Raw genomic sequence first — 20,795 nt, 5'->3', positions numbered from 1 at the left:
GTAAAGCGCTCCTTAGATCGAGTGTGAGCTATATGAAACTTCACTGTTATGTAAAGTGCTCCTCCAGTCAAGTTTGCGCTATATGAAACTTCATGTAACCATGTAATGCTCTTGTCCAATTGATCTTTTACCTTTTTCTGAAAAATTTTGAACAAATGTGAAATAAAAAAGAAACGGCAGCAAGCCCAAAACAATGAAGATGAAGAAACATCACATGGCCACGCAGCGCGAAAGAAAAGAATAGCGCGCCACACTAAGGCATCTTGCGGATCGTGCAATAATCCATGTAACAGGGTCAGTCTCCAAGGTGGTAGAAAAGGAACCTCAAGGCGGGTCAAAGGTGAAGCATTTACCTACGAAATCAAGGGGATTTTGAAAGGCAGGCTAAGGAAAGAATGAAAGCGATGGGCATTGAGACGGGCATAGTTAAAGCCGACAGAACAGAATACAACAGGTTAAAAAGAGCAGGTCTTGCACGCTGCTATGCTCGACCTAATAAAAAAGGCTTTACAGTTACCAGTGTACTTCTGACACTCTTGCCTCCACCCAACAAAACAGTGGGCAGCTGCCAACAAAACGTGCCTATGTAAACGCCTTCTTTATGTGCACGGATCGCAAATTCCTATCCATTACCAATACAGTCAGATAAGGATCTGAGGCACAGGGATAAAGTCACTTGACCAGAGTCACTCAAAGTGGTGAAGTCAGGAATGTAATACTACTAATCTACAGAGAAATTCATAAAAAGAGTACCCTCCCTACAGCAGTTTCTAACTATAATATGCATTTATCCATTTGGAAAACTTGCAAATTAATCTATACTCCGGAGAAACTCATGCAGAATGTACACTTTCATGGACAATGCTGACTCTTGGAGTACAGAAAAGTTATAAGGTCAACCTATTCCTCGCTAGATATTCGTCCTTATTCATTATCGACCACTGTGGCTCTTTGTGAAGAGTCCCATTCAGCTCTCATGTTTTCCCCCATTAAAATAATAAAAATACATACATACCGGAGTTTTTGAAGCCTTTTTATTCTCAAAGCCAAACACATTTTGCTTCTGCCTGCCACTGCATTCAGAATAGGCCAATGAGTCAGCAATGTTCACCCACTGATTGTCTTGCACCATGAATAACGGCATTTCACCAATCACATACGCACAGCTGCCTGACAAGGAAAGCACGCCAGTGCCCGGGATAGTGGGCGACTCCTTTTATATTTTTAATATGTTTACAATTGTTTTATATTGCATAATGCATATATTTCCAAATAAATATAAAAAAAAACCAAAACATATGTTTGTGAAGGCCAGACCAGTCGGTTTTGCCAATGCGTGTCTTTACTTGGTGCCCGTTTCTATTCCTTGTCACAGGCCTAGCCCTGTTGTATAGCCTCATGAAGGAGGTGCACTACCTAGTGAAAGGTTGGTTCATACCGCTAAGTGATGCCATGGTACTCTGGGCGGTGCCTGCTGTTGTGAGGCAGGGATTCCATGGATGCTGTTTCAATGCAGGACTGCCCTACATGAATCCACGACTGACTGCAACTGAAGAATGGACCAAGCAGTTTTAATGCAGCCCTACAAAAAACATTCTCCCTTGTTATTCACTTCAGACACGGGATGGTCAGCTGAAAAATACTGATGGCCCTAAGTATTGGGAGGAGCTGCAGCTCCTGTCAGACTGGAAATATTGAGAAGGCAGCTTTAGCTACATCATTTTAAGAGCTGTCTTTGTACAAATAAATATTTTTTTTATTTACCTATCTCAGTGTCCTCCGCCATCAAATGGTGCCCGTGAGGTTCTATTAGCATGTGCATACGTGGAGACATGTTCATGCATGCATCTACAGAATGGTAGCAGTGGATGCATCAATTTTTATCTTTACCAATCAGCACAGAATCAACAAAAATAATTAGCAAAGACAAAAAGTCAGCAAGTTGAGACCTATCGCCTTTGCCAATGTTTGGTACAACATGTAGTTAAACTAGTTTCTACAAAAATATGCCCTGATGCCTGTTAAATAAGGTTTGGGTTGTTAGTTTTAGAACAGTGAACAAACGCTAAATCTGAAACCCAAAACCCTTATTCCTGTCTCATACATCTTAGCAGGTAACCAACCTAGTACACTCCTGGCACGCACACATCATGGCAGATAGGTACAGGGGCACAGGAGGACTTGCCAACTACAGGTAAAGCTACAGTTAAGTAGAATTCATTAAAGCACTATATGGTGTGCTAACTTATAGGGCACATACAGGAACAGCCAGTGACCTTGGTGCCGAGTGTCAGTACGTTTCTGTGTTACTGTCCATTTCAGATTCTCACGAAGGGCGCGCAGAGACCAGCTGCAATATTCGTCCACAGACCACACTACGGTGTAGAATACACATTTGATGGCATGGCTCGGTTACATGATGAAAAGGAGAATCCACAATGACGTGCTAGTAATGAAAGGCTTGCCTGAAATTAGTTCTTTCCAGATTCGGTTGAACTCTCTGCATTGGGCCAGTGGAGAGCCCAAAAACATGGCCCTGTGCCCCGATGCGCTTTTTCTGTGAACACTGCATTTAAATGGTGCTTGGAAAATTTTGTTGCCGATGCTGGGTAAAAAGTTGCTTATTGAGATGTTAGACAGAGGAGTTATTTATTTTTTTGCAGTTTTATATAGCGCAAACTCAACCCAAAGGTATTAGAGCATTTTACATCAGCACCAGCTACATTACATAAGGCCACCTTCATTTTTTTGTTTTTGGGCACGGGGAGATTAAGTGATTTGCCAAGAATCACAGCATGTTCCCCAGTTTCAAAGTCAGCAGCTCTGGCTATCAGGTCACGTCCTCTCTCTTATCTCAGCTTTAGGTGGTCTACTCCCTTCTCCAGTAGGCCCAAAGTGCCATGGATAATGGGTTGAAATTGCTCCTTTGCTCCTATGAAGGGCAGTAGAGCCATTTGTTAGAAACAATAACGTGGTTGTATCTTTTTAAATGTAGACACATCCCATCAATTTGATTTGGCCTCCTTTATTGGCTAGACTGTGCATGCTTTTCTGTAAGATTCCAAGCATGAGAATCCTCTGATAAAGATAGTTCCTGGCAGAGCACAGGTCTGCAAGAGGGAGCAGCATCTTGCTTATATTCAATTGTCAGTTTCTCCCAAATTATTTTTTATCTTATCCTGTAGAAAGGATCACTTAGCAATGTGGCATATAGGCATCTCCAAAGTATGCAGAGTTTTATGTATGCACCAGTGCTTAATTTGAAAAGATGTAGGTGACAGTGCCCTCTTTAAGAGGCTACTGCAGCTTGCACCACACACTACTCCAGCTAGCACTGCCAATGATAGTACCAACACAATTCCTAACCACCACACTCCACACGTGTGACAATTCAGTCTATTCCAGGCCCCCAACCCTATAAGAATGGCTTGGTAAGCAGGTAATACTTATTTTGAATGTATATTGAATTAATAAACAACTGATGATGTTCTCATCTTTAAATTACACTGCGCCCCATGTGGCTGACTGTCACAAGCACCAGTGTTGACAATTAAGTGCGGGACTGAGCATCACCGCCTCAAATTAAGCAAACTAAGAAATGCCCAATCCCTGCTCCTGGAACCCCCAACTTCAGGCGAAAATGATGCATGAATTAGCCTTCTCTGGCAGCGCCACTAGAATCTGGAACTCTCTGCCACCCGCACTCTGTCTAACCACCTGCCTAGCAATCTTTAAAAAGGGCCTCAAGCTCCTCCTATTTGACAGTCATCTTGGTTAATTCACCCTCGACCAGACATTTACTTTTTCCAATGTGCCGTGATCTGCCTTCGTTTAACAGTTCATGTCCTTGTAATGGTATCTTCTGGTAACTTCTGTATACATACACTGATGTAAACGTCCGAGTTCAACTACTATTAATGTAACCCATTGTAACCCTTTATTCTGTGATTTTTAAAGCGGTATGAGTGTTCAGGCCATGTCTGCCCTATATAAAATTGCAAAAATAAAGAAATAAGCACTGGTCTGCACTCTGAATAGCCCGAGCTTCTCCGATCCAACATCAACATACCTTTGACAATTGACAAATAAGGCGCAAGACCCCATAACACAAGGCCACCACTGGCTATCCTATGAATGAAAATAAAGTGTATCAGCCTTGGCCAGGTCGTGCTTGGGGATATGCCTTCCTCAGCTTAGAGAACTGTTTGTCATTAACCAAGAAGAGGATAACAGCTGCTGTACCTGCCGAGGAGCACTAAGCCCATCAGTTTCCATTGAAGTTCATATCTTTCCTGGCACAACTTTCATGGCATTGCTGGAACACACTGTTTTGAAGTTGGAGAAAAGTGCTAGATGTGCAAGGCACCTCAATGAGACTTTCTTCCTTTGCATTCTACCTTAAAACAATAACAGCCAACTAAAAAAAGAGGGAAAATGGACCCCCTCATGCTAGCAGTAATTTCCAGACAAATGATTTAGTTGGGTTCTCTGCCACTCGAAATGCTCATCGTGTGTGGAATGACGAGGAACTAACACGCCCCTGGTGGCTGTCTCGAGCTCGCGTTGTCCATAAATCACTTCTGCTCGAGAGTCAAATGCTGCTTAGGTTTATGGCTTCCATAAACCTTGCTCGGTTTGACTGCTCAAAAAGCAAAGCATCGTAAACAGGGCTCTAATCAGATTAATGTTATGTTCTTGTGAGACATATTCTTTTACAAAGAAATAAAATGGACCAGGCACCCGAAACTCAGGCCTAAGTTTAAAAAATAGATTTTCTTCTTGAACTCTGTTGACATTTTAGTTGCATTTGTATATGCATTCACAACAGCCACAAAAGAAATATTCATCATTCCTCTCTTTGCATGCCCTGCACCATTGTAAACCTGCCTCCCCAAACATCCCCCCTTCCCATTTCAGTCAGCAATCAAAACACAGGATAGTCCTGAAGCATCAACAGTGCGATAACCCTGTGGGCCGGACTCACAATGGGCCTCCTGACCTGTAGGGAAGGCCCTGCAGTCATGGCAGGGGGCCCACACTTGCACAGGGGGCCCTGAACTCGTGTCGGGACCTTCGCAATGAGTAACTGCATTACGGATCTCCCACCATGAGTGCGGGCCCACTGTCATGAGTGGAGCCCCAACCACCAACAACTGTGGGGCCTCCACCGCGAGTGCAGGGGCCCTTTGTGGATAAGGCCCTATGTCTCCATATATGCTTATGGGTTTTGGTACTATGCAGCTAGCCACCATAAGACGACAGACTTCCATCTTAAGAGAAGGATAGCACTTGCCCTGTCAGAGTGCCATTCTTCATAGAATATCTTTGCCATCCATTTTGTTGGTAAAGACACTGCAAATTGTATTCTGCATTGGCACACACTTCTGTGACTACATGATGGCTAGAACATTTTTACCTAGGTTTCAAGTCCTTTCTCTCTATATTCTCAATGTACACAGATATAACTAGGTACTACCAAAAGCAGAATTAAAATATAAGTTAAAATATAAAACATAAGCACAGCCTTCAATGACGACAGATACAAGAATGTATTGGCCAAGAGGATCCAATGTACTCACACTTTGCTTTAAGAGGCGAACGCATGGGTAATAAAGAAGCACACGCAAAAAGCTCAGCAAGAGAATTCCCTTTCGGTGCTGGCACTCCGCTAGCCTCCAGTGCACAGCTGGGATCAGGTCCCAAGAGTTTCCAGTCGCTCACATGTTCTGACCACAAGTCGATCTGCTGCTTCCCATCTCAGTGCCAAGAATCCCAACCTCTGTTTGTCCAGATGCTGTCCTCTGTGGCTATTCTGTCGCAGTGGAAAATGCATTTCAATTCGCCAAGGGAGACCTAGTACCCTCCTGTCAGGATTTGACATGGCAAGCACAAAAAAATATGCAGTGACTGCAGCTCTACTCTCTCAGACAATTTCAAAATGGAGGAAACTACATTTAATTCTGGATTTTTTATTTTTAAGAACAGCAAAGAGGGACCGGCTGTTTTTGCATGACACTGTGAATGCGAGTGACTCCAAGGACTCCAGGAAAGTAGGAAGCCTGCTACTGACATAGGCCTTAAGATTGGATAACACTGGAAATGAAGATCATAACTTTAGCTGCATCTATTGTTAACCTGCAGAGTTACAAGCCAAGAGATGTTTACCATATCAGATACTCTAAAATGTTGAAAATATTTTCATGTACATGAATAAACCTTCTTCAGAGTGGTCACTGAGCAACCCGTTGCTCTGCCGGGCCAAATACAGTTTTTTAATATGCATATATATAGCGCAAACATGGCCCAAAGGTATAGGGGCGCTTTACATGAGCACCGATTACAATACACAAGGTCACTTTTTTTTGTTCGAGGCAAGGGAAATTAAGTGATTTGTCCAGAATCATAGGATGTTGAGTGATGCAGGGACTCGAGCTTAGCTCCCTAGTACCAAAGACGGCAGATCTGGCCGTACTGCCACATCCCAATTATACATAGTCTCTTAATTTTCTCGGCTGTCAGTGCCAGTGCCTATTTTAACCTTTGTCACTGCCAAGTTGATACAAATAAGAGGACACAACAAGGAAATAATTTGCCATAACCAACCCCATTCCTGGTGGGAAAAAAACAATCAAGAACCAGCCCTGGGCCCAATATTTGAACTGCTGGGTTTGTTTCCTCAATCTCCAAAACACGTCAAACCAGACCTAGCCTCAGGAACTTGACTTGGCAGCTGCAACCCACAGCATGCCACTGACACCACTTGAGTTGAGTTGGATTGTAGAAGTCTGGATCCTCTTTCTAACCAAGTATAAAGCATAACATCAAGGTGAGCAGGGCAACATGTCGGTGGTGTGTGGTGTCCTAGCACGGTAGTCAATGGAAAGCTTTACTACCACTGGTCTGGAGTGAGACATTGGAACTTCTTAGCTTTGGTTTTTCCCCCTGAAGCTATTACTCTTCGACTAAGGGATCAAGATAAACGAAGAGAAGGAATTATCCAAAACGCTTTAAGAAAAGGAGGCTGTGGCTCTGAAAGGCTGTCGGGTCTTTGGGCACTGGAAAGAAGGCAATGTTCTGGTTGCACTACTACTAGTATAGACCTCAGTGATGTGCAAGTGACTGTGCCCATGTTGCACTACTGGAAGATCATTTCAGTAAATGGGTAGAATAGGCTCTTCATATTGAGCTGGAGGTCTACATTGTGTTGTGCTCTCAGGTTTTGGGTTCAAAGACTTTTACTATGCCTTCCAATACATGGATCGGTCAGAGAAACAGCTGTGACCCCAAAGGGCCTGATGCCTAGGACTGTGGATTCAAATCCTTCCAATACCTGGAATGGGACCAATGAGAGCAGTAGAACACATTCCTGCGCACACCTGATGCTGCTGTGGTGTCAGAAAAGCCTCCTACAAGACTGTGTCTCATGGCTGATGAAAGGAGTTGACAATGCAAGGGCTGGGAATTTGCCCGGTGTCTCTTATTACCTGAACTGCTTTTGTTCCTCCTATTACTTGCTAGAGTTATATCCCTCTTAAGCACCACGCATGCCATGATTCTTAAAGGTTATATTGTGAACACTTGCTGACCAAGCAACCTTCTTCTCTGAAGCCTCCTATCCCTAGCAGTTCTTACATTTCCAAATTCTTTTACTCATCCTCAGGGAGCAAGTTAGTCTCAAACTTTTGTGCATCAACTCAGAAATACAACTACAAATGACAGACATTGGCTAAGTTCCATTAAGTAACAAGAGCTGTGTGCGTCAATCAGCAGATGGAGCATGATAATAGATGTAATGATGCAACAGTCTCAGAAGCAACAAAGAATTTGGTCCTGGCTTTACATTCTAACGCCAACTAGAGTGTATGTCTCCTGCAGGACTAAATACGAATGAGTTCAGAATGGACCTTTCTTTGATGGGAGCACATAGATCACAGGCCCGCACTGAATGACTATTCCCTGATCAGGAGATACTAAGGTAATGTAGGTTATCTATTGCAAAACACAAATGTCGTAACGTGCATGGCTGGCATCTGGAGCTTAGTTAGCAATTCAGAAGGAACAGAACAGTGGAGGGAGAAAAAATACCAACAAATGTAGAGAAAAAACTGAAACAGAACCAAGTTAGGAAGTCACTGAGACAGAGAGAAGTTCACTGGTGTGAAAATGGAACTACTGAGTCTGCACATTCATGGGGAAGGTAATATGCTTCTGTATAACTGGGCATGCAGAACCCATCATCAGGTTCCAACAGAGGGTGGAATTGCTGCTCACAGGTTAAGAATGCAACAAAGCCAGGATCTAGAACTATGATTGACTCATAGAAGAAGCTACCAAGCTTAAATTACAATAGCACCATAAGCAATCATTCAATGAGTGTTCCAAATTTATCAAACACCTTGTGTAATGGTGACACAGGTCCATTCTCACCCATATGCAAGTCAGTTCTTTCCAATTCATGTCACAGTGCCACAAAAGAAAACTGTTCTAATGCTGCAAATAAAAGGCAAATGCTTATGTGCAGCAATTAACTTTAGAAACCACAATTATATATGTTTCCCTTTCATTTTTTAACAAACGAGTCTGATAGACAAAGGCTTAGATTTCCAAAGTGGCATATAACACAAAATGTGCTTTTGCCATTATAAAAGCAGTTGGCGGATTTCCACTGTATAGTTGAAGGTAAGGCTTTTGTAATGTACACTGGCTACTCACATTTCTTAGAATGTTGTTACAAATTGTATATTCTGCTTCACAGTGGCAATGTAGCAATCTGACCTTATATCACCTTAACTGTGGCAAATAATTGAATGCAAAAAGTCCCACAGTGTTGACAGAGGTGTACAGCACCTCAATCACTAAAATTTTAAAACTACATTATTACTCCCCGTTTTTCCATATTACCTAGGTTGGGTGTCCGTGTCTAAGGAAGGTGCATTCTGTGAGGTAATCCATAGTTCAATTCTACATAAACTATTACATAGATCTCATTACGCTTCTTTAGGTGTCCTGAGGTCTAATGTTCTGCAGGTCTGCACAGTTAAATCAGGTTATCGGTGGCCTCAGGGTGCTACAGTATCAGTTCTCCCTACTTCAAAGCTATAGTGTCTGCCCCCAAGTTACACTGATAAGAGACACTGGATTTATTTCCAAAACTTAAGGAAATAAGTCATGGAAATGTATACATGGCAACTATTTACAAATGAAGTGCAAACAATTTATTGTACCACTACTGTACGCAGCAAACTGTGTAAAATAAAGCAAAGTCTGTAAGCTACGTGAAAGCACATCAACCTAAATTTTACAAATGAAATAAGGCCTTTTACATCCTACATCCAAAGCAACTACTTTTGAAAGTCGGCCTGTGAATTTAAGTCTAAAAAATCGAAAAACGTCTATTTGCTCTCAGCAGTTGAGATCAGTCTGTTCTTTCAGTGCAAACAAATGCTGGGTGCTGTTTCACAATGTTGCACTCAAAATACTCACCTACAGAAATATCACGACCACAACATCAACCCCATAATATTGTCATGGTGGAATTAATAGCAGTAAATCTATACTTACCTTGGCATATATTTTAGGAGTGGATATAGCGGCTATGATGTATTTGTAGGTCGATATTTTGACGGCAACTTTGTGACATATAACCATGATGCTAATGTACAGAAAACCTAAGACAGTAAGTACCTGGTGGATAGAAAATGCTTGAATTCACTTGAACCTTTGGCAATTAATTGTGAACTTTCTATTATCTCACCCACATAATTCAATGAAAGGCGTTAAGTACATGCCATTTAACCTGGTCTCGTGTGAGAAGGAAAAGCCCACTATGAAGTGTTGGTTCATGTCCCCCTTCAAGCGAGAACATAATCTAATCAGCAAGGCTGGCGCTGGGCATGCCAATGTGGGCCCTCAGACCACCAACATGGGGCATGCTCCAATGGCACACAGCCAGGCACATTGTCTTATTGTGCCCCTTGCTGATCCAACTGACAGAAAGGTGCCTTGTTGCAATTTGGCACAACGAGAGGGAGCCCCCCACTCCTCTGGGCCTCGCAACCAAGGTGTAGCCTGGCAAGGCCTTGGGGATGGGTTCCCACTCACAGTTGCAAGGAGACAAACTTTTTAGGTTTGACTTGCAAGTAGGCTTCCTACCAACATAGAAGCACCGCATGACATGCATTGTCCTGCAATTTAATGCCCCAGAAGTTTCAACCCTCTCAGATGATAAGCAACTCTCACTTAAGCCTCTTATGAGCTGTTAAAGAGGTGTTTATAGGTGTCTGAGAGGGGTCTGCACGAAACAGCTTCTGGAGCAGAGTCATCTACTGAGATGCAAACAATCTTGAATGTGTCACACTGTATGCAAATTAGAGGGGCCTTGCACATTCCCTTTCTGCCCGGGGCACGTAAAATCCTAAAACAGAAGGCCAACCAAAATATTTTGATTTTATTGATGTTTTTTAGGGGGTGCAGCTAGAGTCCATGTGGAAAAGTTGTCAGGATCCAAATTTAGGTATACCTAAGGTGATAACAGAAATGTATGAATCAGTCTGATTCACTGGTAATTACTCTAGGTGCTCTCTATGCCATCATTAAAATCTTAGTCTGGGGAGAAGAACTCAGCAGTAGCCCGACTAAAAAGAAGCGCTGTGTACAACTCTGAGGCAGACCACTTTCACCTCTTATATTCTTCACTTTTCACCCAAACCAGTTTGGAGGTTTTAACTGACTGCTCACCCACCTGTTTGGAAAGGGGGACAGGAAATTAGCACACATCATTGCAACTAATGTTGCGTCGGCAGACAAGGTAGGTGAAGACAAGACTGCAAAAGGAGAGCCTGTCAAACCTTATAGGTCACAGAAGGTGCTTGCATCATCACAGTGCAACAGGAAGGTGGCAGGTGACAGAAGGGTCAATAAAAGTTAGGGGGTGCTACCCATGAAAGTCCTACCGTGCTGAGTCTTGGGCACCCCTCCGCAGTTACCGTTTCTGATGGGCTGACAGCGCAGGGCGGGTCGGTGGAAGTCGTCTGCGAGAGTTGCGCAGTGAGGACTGGCTGCTGGCCGAGCAAGGCAGGGAGAGAGCGATCATGGCGCAGTACGGGGCTGGGGTGGGAAGTCCCAATTAGGACGGGAGGCATGTGAAGTGGAGGAAGCTCCTGAAGGAAACACAGAAAGCAAAAAAAAGAATAAAAATTAGAATTGTGTCTTGCCGCCATCTGCATATTTTTCAGAGACGTTGAGGCGTAATGCACAACAAATATCCCTATATTATTCTTTTAAGACCGGGATGCTACTATAACGAGGAGGTAGGCATTGTGATTTTTTTTTAACTGGTAGCCTGTGACATACTCATAAGATGCCTTCTGCTGCCGGTTCACGACATTCACAATCAAACTTTCACCATTACCAGGAACAAGATGGCAAGATTAGCAAAACAGATCTCGCTAAGTTATTAAATTGAAGAGGGAAAAGAAAACTGTGTATGTGCTTCAAGTGCCAAATGGAAAATCTGGTCAAAAACACAGATCAATACACAAGCACATGCTCAAAGAAAACATAAGATTTGAAATACCTCACCAAAAATACGTATGTGCATAATGCCCCAAAAAATAGTAGTCTAGAAGCTAGCTTGGTTCCGAAACTGCCTTAGATACATGCATATTTGCAATACACCGCACTAGCTATCTCAGGTCTAACGAAACATTTTGGGCCCATTCAAAGAGGTTTGTGTATCCAGGTTGTACATAGGTGCAAAACATATATAATCTTAGAATGCAAATAGCACATGCAGGCCCTTTGGGATGAGGGCCAGCAGATATCTGCTATCTCGGGGGAAATTGAAGCTATGGAAAATGAGCCTAGTGATCACATTTTCTGCAATCTGAACTTTAGTAAATGGAAAGGGACATGAGAGTTGCCGGGGAGGGTGAAGAGGGGTGGCAGTTCCAGATGTTGGAAAAAACAAAAAAGACAGGACTTTTTCGTATCCTATAGTAGTCTCAACTCATTGTCCAGTCTAAATGCATACGTAAAACTATTCCCAAAAAAAGTTAAACAATGCATTTAGAGTTGTGGGGTTGTTTGTCATGCCACAAAATGGTAGTGCATCTACAAAAATTGTTATTTTAAGCCCATGGTACGGAGACTTACACAGTCCTGGACTTCCCCTCAAGTCTACTTGAGTATTTAATAGATGCAACAACACAACTATTCCAAGAGAACTAGTGTAAATTACAGATGTGTCATCAGTTGTACCACACAGACATATTTACTAGGGATACAACAGGTTACTAGAGCTTACTTAAGGGAAGCAGCAAAACGCAATTAGATACAAGTACGTGCCGGTCGGTGTCTTGCAATTGACCGGGAGAGAATTAGCAGACAGATGTGTACATCTGCAGGGCTAAAGACGACTTTCACGCGGATTGCTGTACTTCCAACGGGGCCTCTTCCGAGCCCTAGTTCCCAAACACATCAAGCGCTTAGTTGCTCCAGCTGTAATGGAGCGCTACACACGAACATGCAGGGAAGCATTCCACTCACAGACCTTTCTATCCGCGGGCTGTCTGCTAAGCTGACTGACAAACGGCCGCCAGTAAAGGAATGTAAAAGAAAAAAAGAAATGAAAAAAGCCATGCAGGAATGAGGGAGTGGAACTGGTATCATACGGTACCATGAGCCTCCGGGTCAGTGGTGTGGAGTTAAGAGCGCACTCCCGCCTCGGCAGCAGACAGCTGGCATGGGAGGTGTGCGGGGGAGAGCGGGGCAGCCTTGGCAGCGTACACCGGCCGGGCTCGGGCGCGCTGCTCTCCTCCCCTCGCCCTGCCCGTGTCTGCTCATACTCAGTCCCCGCCGCTGCTGCTAGCGCTCCCAGATGCCGGCCAGCCGCAGCCCTCTTCGGCGAGTGACTGTCACTGCGGCTGGGCTCCAGGATTTTCCAAAAGGGAAGTGTCCTCGGACTCGCCGCCCTCGCCTGGCTCCCCCCTCCACTCCCTTTCCCTCCTGCACACTCCCCCCAGGGCAGAACGCACTTGTGGCCATAAAACATTCATGGGACTCGGGATTCTAATACAATGCCATTCCCCTGGTTTAACCTGAAAGGAATGCACTAGTCACAACAGACTACATCATCCTGCCACGGAGCCCTGCCAAGGAACCGCGCTTTTTTGGCCGAGCTGCGGCCTGCTCTGACGGGAAAAAGTGTGCACTGTCCTGCGCGCGCAGAACCTGGAGAGAGGCCACCTCCGCTCCCCTAGCGGCGTGACGCACCACCCTGGCCGCAGCCTTACACCACACCACCAGCCAACCCCGTTACTGTCACAGGCCGTGTGTGAATGTGGTGCCTGCAGGCCAACTCCTCACGCATCCGCTCTGCCTCGGCAGAAAACTGGTTCGTCGCCAAGAATTTTGGATTGAAAAAATATGTATCACTGAAAGGTTTCAAGCAGTGTAGGTCTGAAAGTGACCCCCCTTCTAAAACAGTTCTTTGCTGCTACCACTATTCCAAGGTCCCGATGATAAAACACAGGACAAATGGCCAGTCTCTGTCAATTGGAAATCCCTATTTCTGCTTCCAATAAACTGTATGGAACCCAGAACAAAAAATAAAGATTTTCATCTGTCAAAACACATCCTCTTTGATGCTTCTCGTATGGGAACGCGTTCCCATAAAGTTAAAAGGTGACTTCGAAAATTCCACATAACAAATCAAGGACTGATACAAAAGTCTGGCTTTTACCTTCGGAATCCCCAAGAGCTGAATTTCAATGCATTTTTGCATTAACAGACAACATCAAAAGTAGGTGGTCTAGAGATACACAGTTATAGGAAGTCCTTATGCGTGCATGTTGTGCTCCCTCACTAGCTTAATGTGGCAACACACACCTTGTTCTTTTTGCAAAGAGAAAGCCCAGCATGGTCATATGACACCGAGTTGTAACTCACTATGCTTTCTCACACTCTTCTCCTCTCTTACTTCACTGACTGCAGTTCAGTAAATTGCTGGAACCTTACATCTTCTGGTAATCTCCAGCCCATTTGTATCTCTGACCCACCACCCTTGATAGTTTCTTTAGTGCCCTTCATATTTCTGATTTCTAGAGCCAAGAAGTCCACAAGTGAAACTTTCACTGTATAAGGAAAATGACTTGGTCTGAAGGATGTATATTGTGGAAAATCCAGACTGGCTGGAGTCCAGCCAATAAATCCTGTGAAACTTTGTGTCCTGCTCCATGCATAGGTCTTAGAGTTTCCATCCCCAACTTTCTTCTCTATTGCCCCTACCGCAAGAATGTTATCATGTACTGCAAATGCAAAACGCACAGTTTTAAAGTGGGAAATAGCTATCACATTTATTCCAGCTTTTTAGCACTACGTTAAACTATTTACTAGCTGATAACCACCCAAACAGCCACATCCTAGTGGCAACATACCCCAATATGACTTGTGGACACGGCTTCAGGAGCTTTCAGATTTAGGGATGTCCACGATTTTTTTGGAATGGCTTTTGCCGACTGCCTGGCTTGGTGGGGAACACTAAAGCGGGATGGGTAGGGCTGTCCTGTTCATTGTTACCCAGCAGACAAGGTATATGCTGGAAGCCAATAATCACATGGTGCATGCAAGAAGTTTTTCTGAGTAAGATTTAATATTTGTTCGGAAAACAAGTTGTGCCAAAAAAAAGTGCGGTCAACTCCCATCCAGCAGCGTCCTTCTCAACCAACCTCTTCAAATCATCTCATTTATTACACATGCTCACCTCATCTTCTATACCACCTTGGACATTCCAAAACTCCCATTCTACACTCAAACAAACTTTCTATACCACCTTCAACACACAACACCCACTAAACTCAAATCTGATGGATTATGCAATACTACAGTGTGCACCCATTATCTGCCAAAAGCAGCAGTGGTTGAGCAAAGAGGTTATTGCTCTGGGAGTGAGAAGTCAGTCTGCATCACCACAGACAGTCCCTGCACAAGTATGTTTGATGTTTCATCTTCTCCGATTGTTCGATAAAAGGTAACCAGGATGTATTCTGAGGTAAAACGAACCAGTTTTCTGAATTCATATTCTGGTTCCTGATAGTCTACAATATTGACAAATTACCTCAGACTGGCATCAAAAAGATTATTTTCTATTCCCAAATTGTTGAAAGACTGCTACTTTGTGGATAAAATAGACATTGATTCTTCAGGTCAAAATCTGGCCTTAGCGAGAAAGAGCCATGTGCAACCCCCACCAAATACCCATCTATATGGAGAGAAATGTACTGCACTTTAGGGTTCAACGCATAGCAGATTTCTGGACAGGTTCGGTGCTGGAACACCTCTTAATTACCTGTTGTTTTTGCCAAGAAAAAATATATTTTCATAAAACATTTGACTTTCCTACTTAAATGCAAGATTGATGGATAATACCAGAACCCAATATATGGCATGCATTTGTTGGTGGAGGATGCTAGTTTCTAAGAGAACTATCTAATGCTGGGATCGACCATCACAATATTCTGACACTCGCATCTTGAGATGTTTCTGCAAGAGAAAAACTGACTTTGTTCAAGAGTGCTGATGGAATAATTTAGCATTCATTTAGTTTGTATCAGACTATGAAATGAACTCCAAACCTCAGACCTGGCAAAAAAATAATAAAGCCTGAGGGATCAAACTTCAATATATTTTCCACTAGTCGACGTCACATTACATTAGCCCAACTTCATAGCCTCTCAAGCAGCCTAATTATCAACTTGCATCTTTCTTTGTTTAACTTCCGTTTTCAGTGTTCTTCCAGCAGCACGGTTGAGGCCCAGATTTTTACTTTTCATGTGTGCAATAGTAAGGTCTGAAGACTGCCAGCAAACACTGCAGCTGTCATGTTACAGTGGTACACCACATGCAGAAGGAGTGCCTATTTCCACGTTTCCATTTTTACTGTTCATACTAAACAACTAAAACATACTGCTCCTCCCATGCCTTTGTTGAAGTATGTATGCATGGTTATAGTTTCGAAGGCAGAGTAGGTAATGTTATAATACTTTATTATTGTAGCCAACATATAGAGCACTAAAAAAAACGAAAGGTAATAGCACGTAAGGAACAATGGATGTGGAGTTAGGTATGGAAAATCTAGACATACTTAGCAATTGATATTTTTATCTTCAACATTATGCCTATGATAATAAGGTTAAAACAATAATCTCCCCTTAATATTCAGGACTTGCACTTATGCATGTACTGGTATTTCTATAGCACTCTTCAAGGTTGTATAGAACAGAGATGGAATGAGATCAGGAACCACCTTTTGTTATTGGACCAGTGGCCTTTTCAATGCCCAAGAGCTGGTTCTGTAGCACTGTTTCGAGTTGCAGAAGCGAAAGTGAAAACCTGATATGCGGATGGATATGTGCAAGTTACAGGAGTTACACAACTAAATGGATATGCCACACCACTTCAAGAAGGGCCAGGTTACAGAAATGTCCTGGTGAAGTTGCAACAGTTTGTACCTGTTTTTTGCACCCATGGGCACCTCTGTATTAAAGAAGAAACTGCAGCCGAATCTGGGCTTACAATTTAGAATATTGTTTCTCTGCAGCAACAAATTGTGTGTGCTACGTGTGCTTTTACTGGCATATGTACGGAAGAGCCCTCACCCATCCAGCTTTGAATGTATTTCCTAGTTTCCTTTCCCTTTGCTTACATGATTTTCCTGTGCACTGCATGGCCAATCCAACCCCAGAACTTGACTTGAGGCATTGCGTTCAGGTCTGCCTCAGCGACAGCCTCACCACAGACCACCGACTCCGTGCAGCCAAGAAGGACACAATGTACTTACCCCAGTCTCAGTTTTTAATCTTCTCCGTGGTTTAAATCACTCGTCTAACTCCCTCTAGAAGGTTTCAAACCCCCACCCCCTTTTTGAAGGAATCATTAGTATTGTCTCTCGGTCGCCTCGCCCCTTCATCTCTAGCCGGCCATGCTAATTCTAGGCAGAGGTCCAGCCTTTGAGCAACCCAGGAATTTATGTCCTTTGGAAAGGCCTGCCTGCGGTTGCTGAAACAACAGTTGTTAAAATGAAATGTCACATTGTCAAACAAGAAAAATAAGTGAAATCAAAACAAAATCAGTGTTTAATTAATGAGAGATCAGCACTCGTGATGAAGAACCAAGAAAAAAAAGAGTCCTGCTGAAAAACAAGAAGCTTGTGTTGTGGGCAGATGAAGTTGTGCCAAAACATGCAAGCGACTGCTGCACACCACACAAAAGGCAGCACTCGTGCCTTAACACATGCAGTGCTACGTGGAAGCAACACCATTTCAGAGATACCGCACAATCTTTCCCAAGAAAACTGAGGAGAGGCACAGGACCACAACATATTAGTGTTCAGCCAAGGTTGTCACAAATAGATGAATTCATCTAGGTGACTTCTTATTGAAGCAGCAACCTCTTGTAGTGCTTAAGCGTTCGTAGGTGCCTGTCACTCTGTAAAGAAATATCAGCTTATTAAACAGGACTTCGTTACCAGCCAATGATGTAGCTCAGCAAGGCCTGCTCCAAATACCTGTGTGACAAGAGGTCACAAATTCAACAATACAGAGATAAGATGTATTTCGCTAAGCAGGGTGCTAGCAGAATTTCATGCTGCAATCATAGAAGCAGGAGACAATGCCGAAAACCATATATTTAGAAGGACTATTATCTGTGTAATAGGTTCTTTTTAATGGCTCACTTCCACACACTTTAAAAGTACAGCTCAGCGAGCAGCAGAACATCTGTGCATAGATTGTGCTATGGAATATGTCCACTTAGTCACATTTATAATAATCCTAGGAAAAAGTGTCACTACATCTAGAAATGCAACCTCAGACCTGCCTTTTTGCACCCTCCTCCTTCCCTCAACCTGGCTGTGATCGATAGCTCATTAGCCAAAATCCAAGTGAAAAAAACCAACACAGGCAAATCCGATAAGTCTGGCTTTTGTCCGTGAAATTATTCGTAAGAGTTGGCCAACTACATTCTGGAAAGTAAATCTCATAATGAAGTAACACATTGGGCTATAATCTATGAAAGCCAAGAGCAGGGACCCTTTGCCAAACAGAATGCAAGGGGAGAGTTAAACTCTATCCTTAAATAAGAGTGTTATAAGGCATAGTGATGAACTTAAATCTATATAAAGAGAGGTAGTGATTAGTAACATTTTTGACAAAGAGCTAGTATTTTAGTTGCTTCTTTCAGAAACCCTCTATTCATGCACATCTTTGCGTTGTGAACAAAACGAGCTGAAAATCCAGCATGTTAACAGCAAAGGAAATTAAAGATCTTATAAGGGTAATTACTGATTAGCATTGTGCCTTTAGGACAGACTATGATATCCAGATAACACAGCATCCTAAAGGGAAAAAGTAATAAATCACCAATAAAAATGTAATAATGTCAAAAAGGTCCATACACCAAATAACTCACATAGGCTCTCAATTAAAAACTACACCTCATGTCATCTATAGTCTCACAAAAGGTCTCCTTCATCCCCATTGCCAAACCCTTACTGGAACACAATCGGGACAATGTAACCACCCATAAAATGTCAAGGGCTTGGTGGACAGCCAATACAAGCAATGCCAAAACATAAAAACCCCAAAACAAATGTTTACAGGGTGCTAAGCCTTAGAGTACTTTTTAAATAATTGATTACAAGAGGTATACAAATAGAAAACTGCCTGCAACCAGACCTAAAAACGGCCAGTTGACCTGCTGTTTACAAATTTGTGAATAGTATTTTATGTTCTGTTAATTTTATTTCTGAAATGCACATACGTACAGTTAACACAGATTAAAGAGCCAAGATTTTAATCTCTTCCTAAAGTTGAACAGACATGTTTTAGCTGGATTGAAGGGGATAGGAAGTTCCATACCTTGAGAGCCACCAAAGAGAAATGTCCGCCTCCTACTTTCACTTGTCTGGCAAAAGGAACTATATGGAGATATTCATCTGAAAACTTTCGCCAATGTGTAGCAGTATACAACTGGAATATCTGGGCCAAGAAATAAGGTCTTCTTCCATAAGTAACTTATGAGCTAAAACCACTGACTTGAAAAGCAAGTTTTCCTATCTGGTAGTAAGCAGGGGCAGCAACACAGACATTTCTTTACAACCTAATTCAGCCGTCCAGCTGTGTTCTGATCTGATCACAGTTTGAGTATGGTTTAGTCATGTGCAGCCAGGAAAATATGTTCGTACAATATTTAAGTGATTGTGTCTTAACATTGACTACCGCTGCATGGAAATTCTAAATATTACAGAACTCTTCTAAAAATTTATGGTGAAAGAAGCTTGTGAGGGATACATTTTCTATCTGGACATCTAGAGCTAATTTGTGCTCAAACAGTATGCACAAGCTCTTTAACCAGGGGTCAGGGAAGTAGAGGGGTAGATAGCTGTAACCCAGAGTTAGTAAGTTCGAGGAGACTGAGTGCCTCGCTGCACATTAACTCCTCTACCAATGGTGCCCTTGGTGAGAGGGCCTGTGGATGCCATAAGAAGCATGAGCTGAACTTTCCTCAGAAGATTTGCATGTTGTGTGTCTCGTGTATAATGAAATTTCTCCTCCTCAATTGTTGTTTGCACCTTAATGTATTTTTCACTTCGGTTAGAAACACACAAGCATCTCCTATTTATAAACCAACAGATGAATCTCACATTCAGTAATATTTACACATTTTATTAGAGCGCTATCTAGGAGTGTTCAAGAAAGTAGAGCACACTGCACCTTTGATGACCATCTGCACATGTTAACGCAACAAGCAACATCCCAACCTCCATCCATTCGTTGCACACCTGTACAAAGACAGTGGATGCTATTCTCTTCTTACTGTGCAAAGAAAGTCCTCACAATTAGACACCAGTTGAGACCCGACAGATAAGGTACCCCACTAACACTCATGTGTTTGGGAGTGTTGCTATAGTTGGTTCTGACAATAAAGGACAGTTTTTACAGCTCTTCAAAGTACATCATTAAAAACAGAAACACCAATACTACCTATGGCAGTCGCAGCAAGAGGGAAAGTCCGTTGATGAGATTGATTAATGGGTTCCACCACACTCCTACTAACCCTCTGTGCCACTCGGCGAATTATTTAATAGATACCTTTGTACACATAACATGTGCGCAATAAGATAAGGTAGCCTGGTCATTTTACTTCTGCTGTAGGGCTTCTGTAGTTGATCAGTCAGTGCCTGGTAAAAGATTAGGTAGTACAGAGGGCTATGTATATATCGGAAATCAATTTAACCAATGCTATCAACAATGGACATGCTTTGTGTTAAGTGCAAGGCGTACGGGGCCCGAAATACAACACACCTGGGTCAGTATTGGGAAGGAAAACTATGTGAGTGTTTAGCCAGGACGTGACAGTAACGGGTACCTCGGGGCACAGCACAGCTGGGAGGTGTGCCCGGCCTTCTCGTGTGCTACGCCTGCTACATACATCCACATGCATAGCACAAAGCCTCCAGGGAGGACAATCTGATGCACCTATAGTTTTGCTTTTCTGTGATCCGATAACTGGGTGTTAAGCGTATCCTACAGAAATCTATGGACAACGTGCAGAGCACAGCTTGAAATCTTGATATAGTTGACTCAGCTATTCATCCTTTCAAGGTCAATAAAGTGAGTACCCTTGAGTCAGGTGATATCAGCTATCATTCAGTCATAGGGTAATTATGCGTCTTGGGAAGTGTTGTGATTCCCGTATAGGCTAAGCACTTCAGAGTCTCAAAGAGTTGGGGTAAAGTC

The 20,795-nt window shown here is 42.9% G+C and overlaps 1 protein-coding gene across 17 annotated transcripts in view; it reads right to left on the bottom strand.

The window, feature by feature from the left end:
* The window catches only part of BNC2 (basonuclin zinc finger protein 2), a 1,044,043-nt gene that overhangs the window by 331,997 nt on the left and 691,251 nt on the right, over window positions 1–20,795 (bottom strand). For 13 of the 17 annotated variants that reach the window (XM_069239536.1, XM_069239525.1, XM_069239544.1 and 10 more), the window contains one exon: window positions 10,953–11,159. The exons of 2 other annotated variants lie outside the window; for them this stretch is intronic. In XM_069239536.1, the coding sequence (XP_069095637.1) occupies window positions 10,953–11,159 (207 nt within the window). Of the gene's footprint in view, window positions 1–10,952; window positions 11,160–12,676; window positions 12,993–20,795 lie in introns of those variants that run through there. 2 more of the 17 variants (XM_069239596.1, XM_069239621.1) reach the window with 2 other exon arrangements.

This window comes from Pleurodeles waltl, chromosome 1_2 (assembly GCF_031143425.1).
Source record: "Pleurodeles waltl isolate 20211129_DDA chromosome 1_2, aPleWal1.hap1.20221129, whole genome shotgun sequence".
NCBI classification, from domain to species: Eukaryota; Metazoa; Chordata; class Amphibia; order Caudata; family Salamandridae; genus Pleurodeles; species Pleurodeles waltl.
This window is presented reverse-complemented; position numbering and strand designations above follow the sequence as displayed.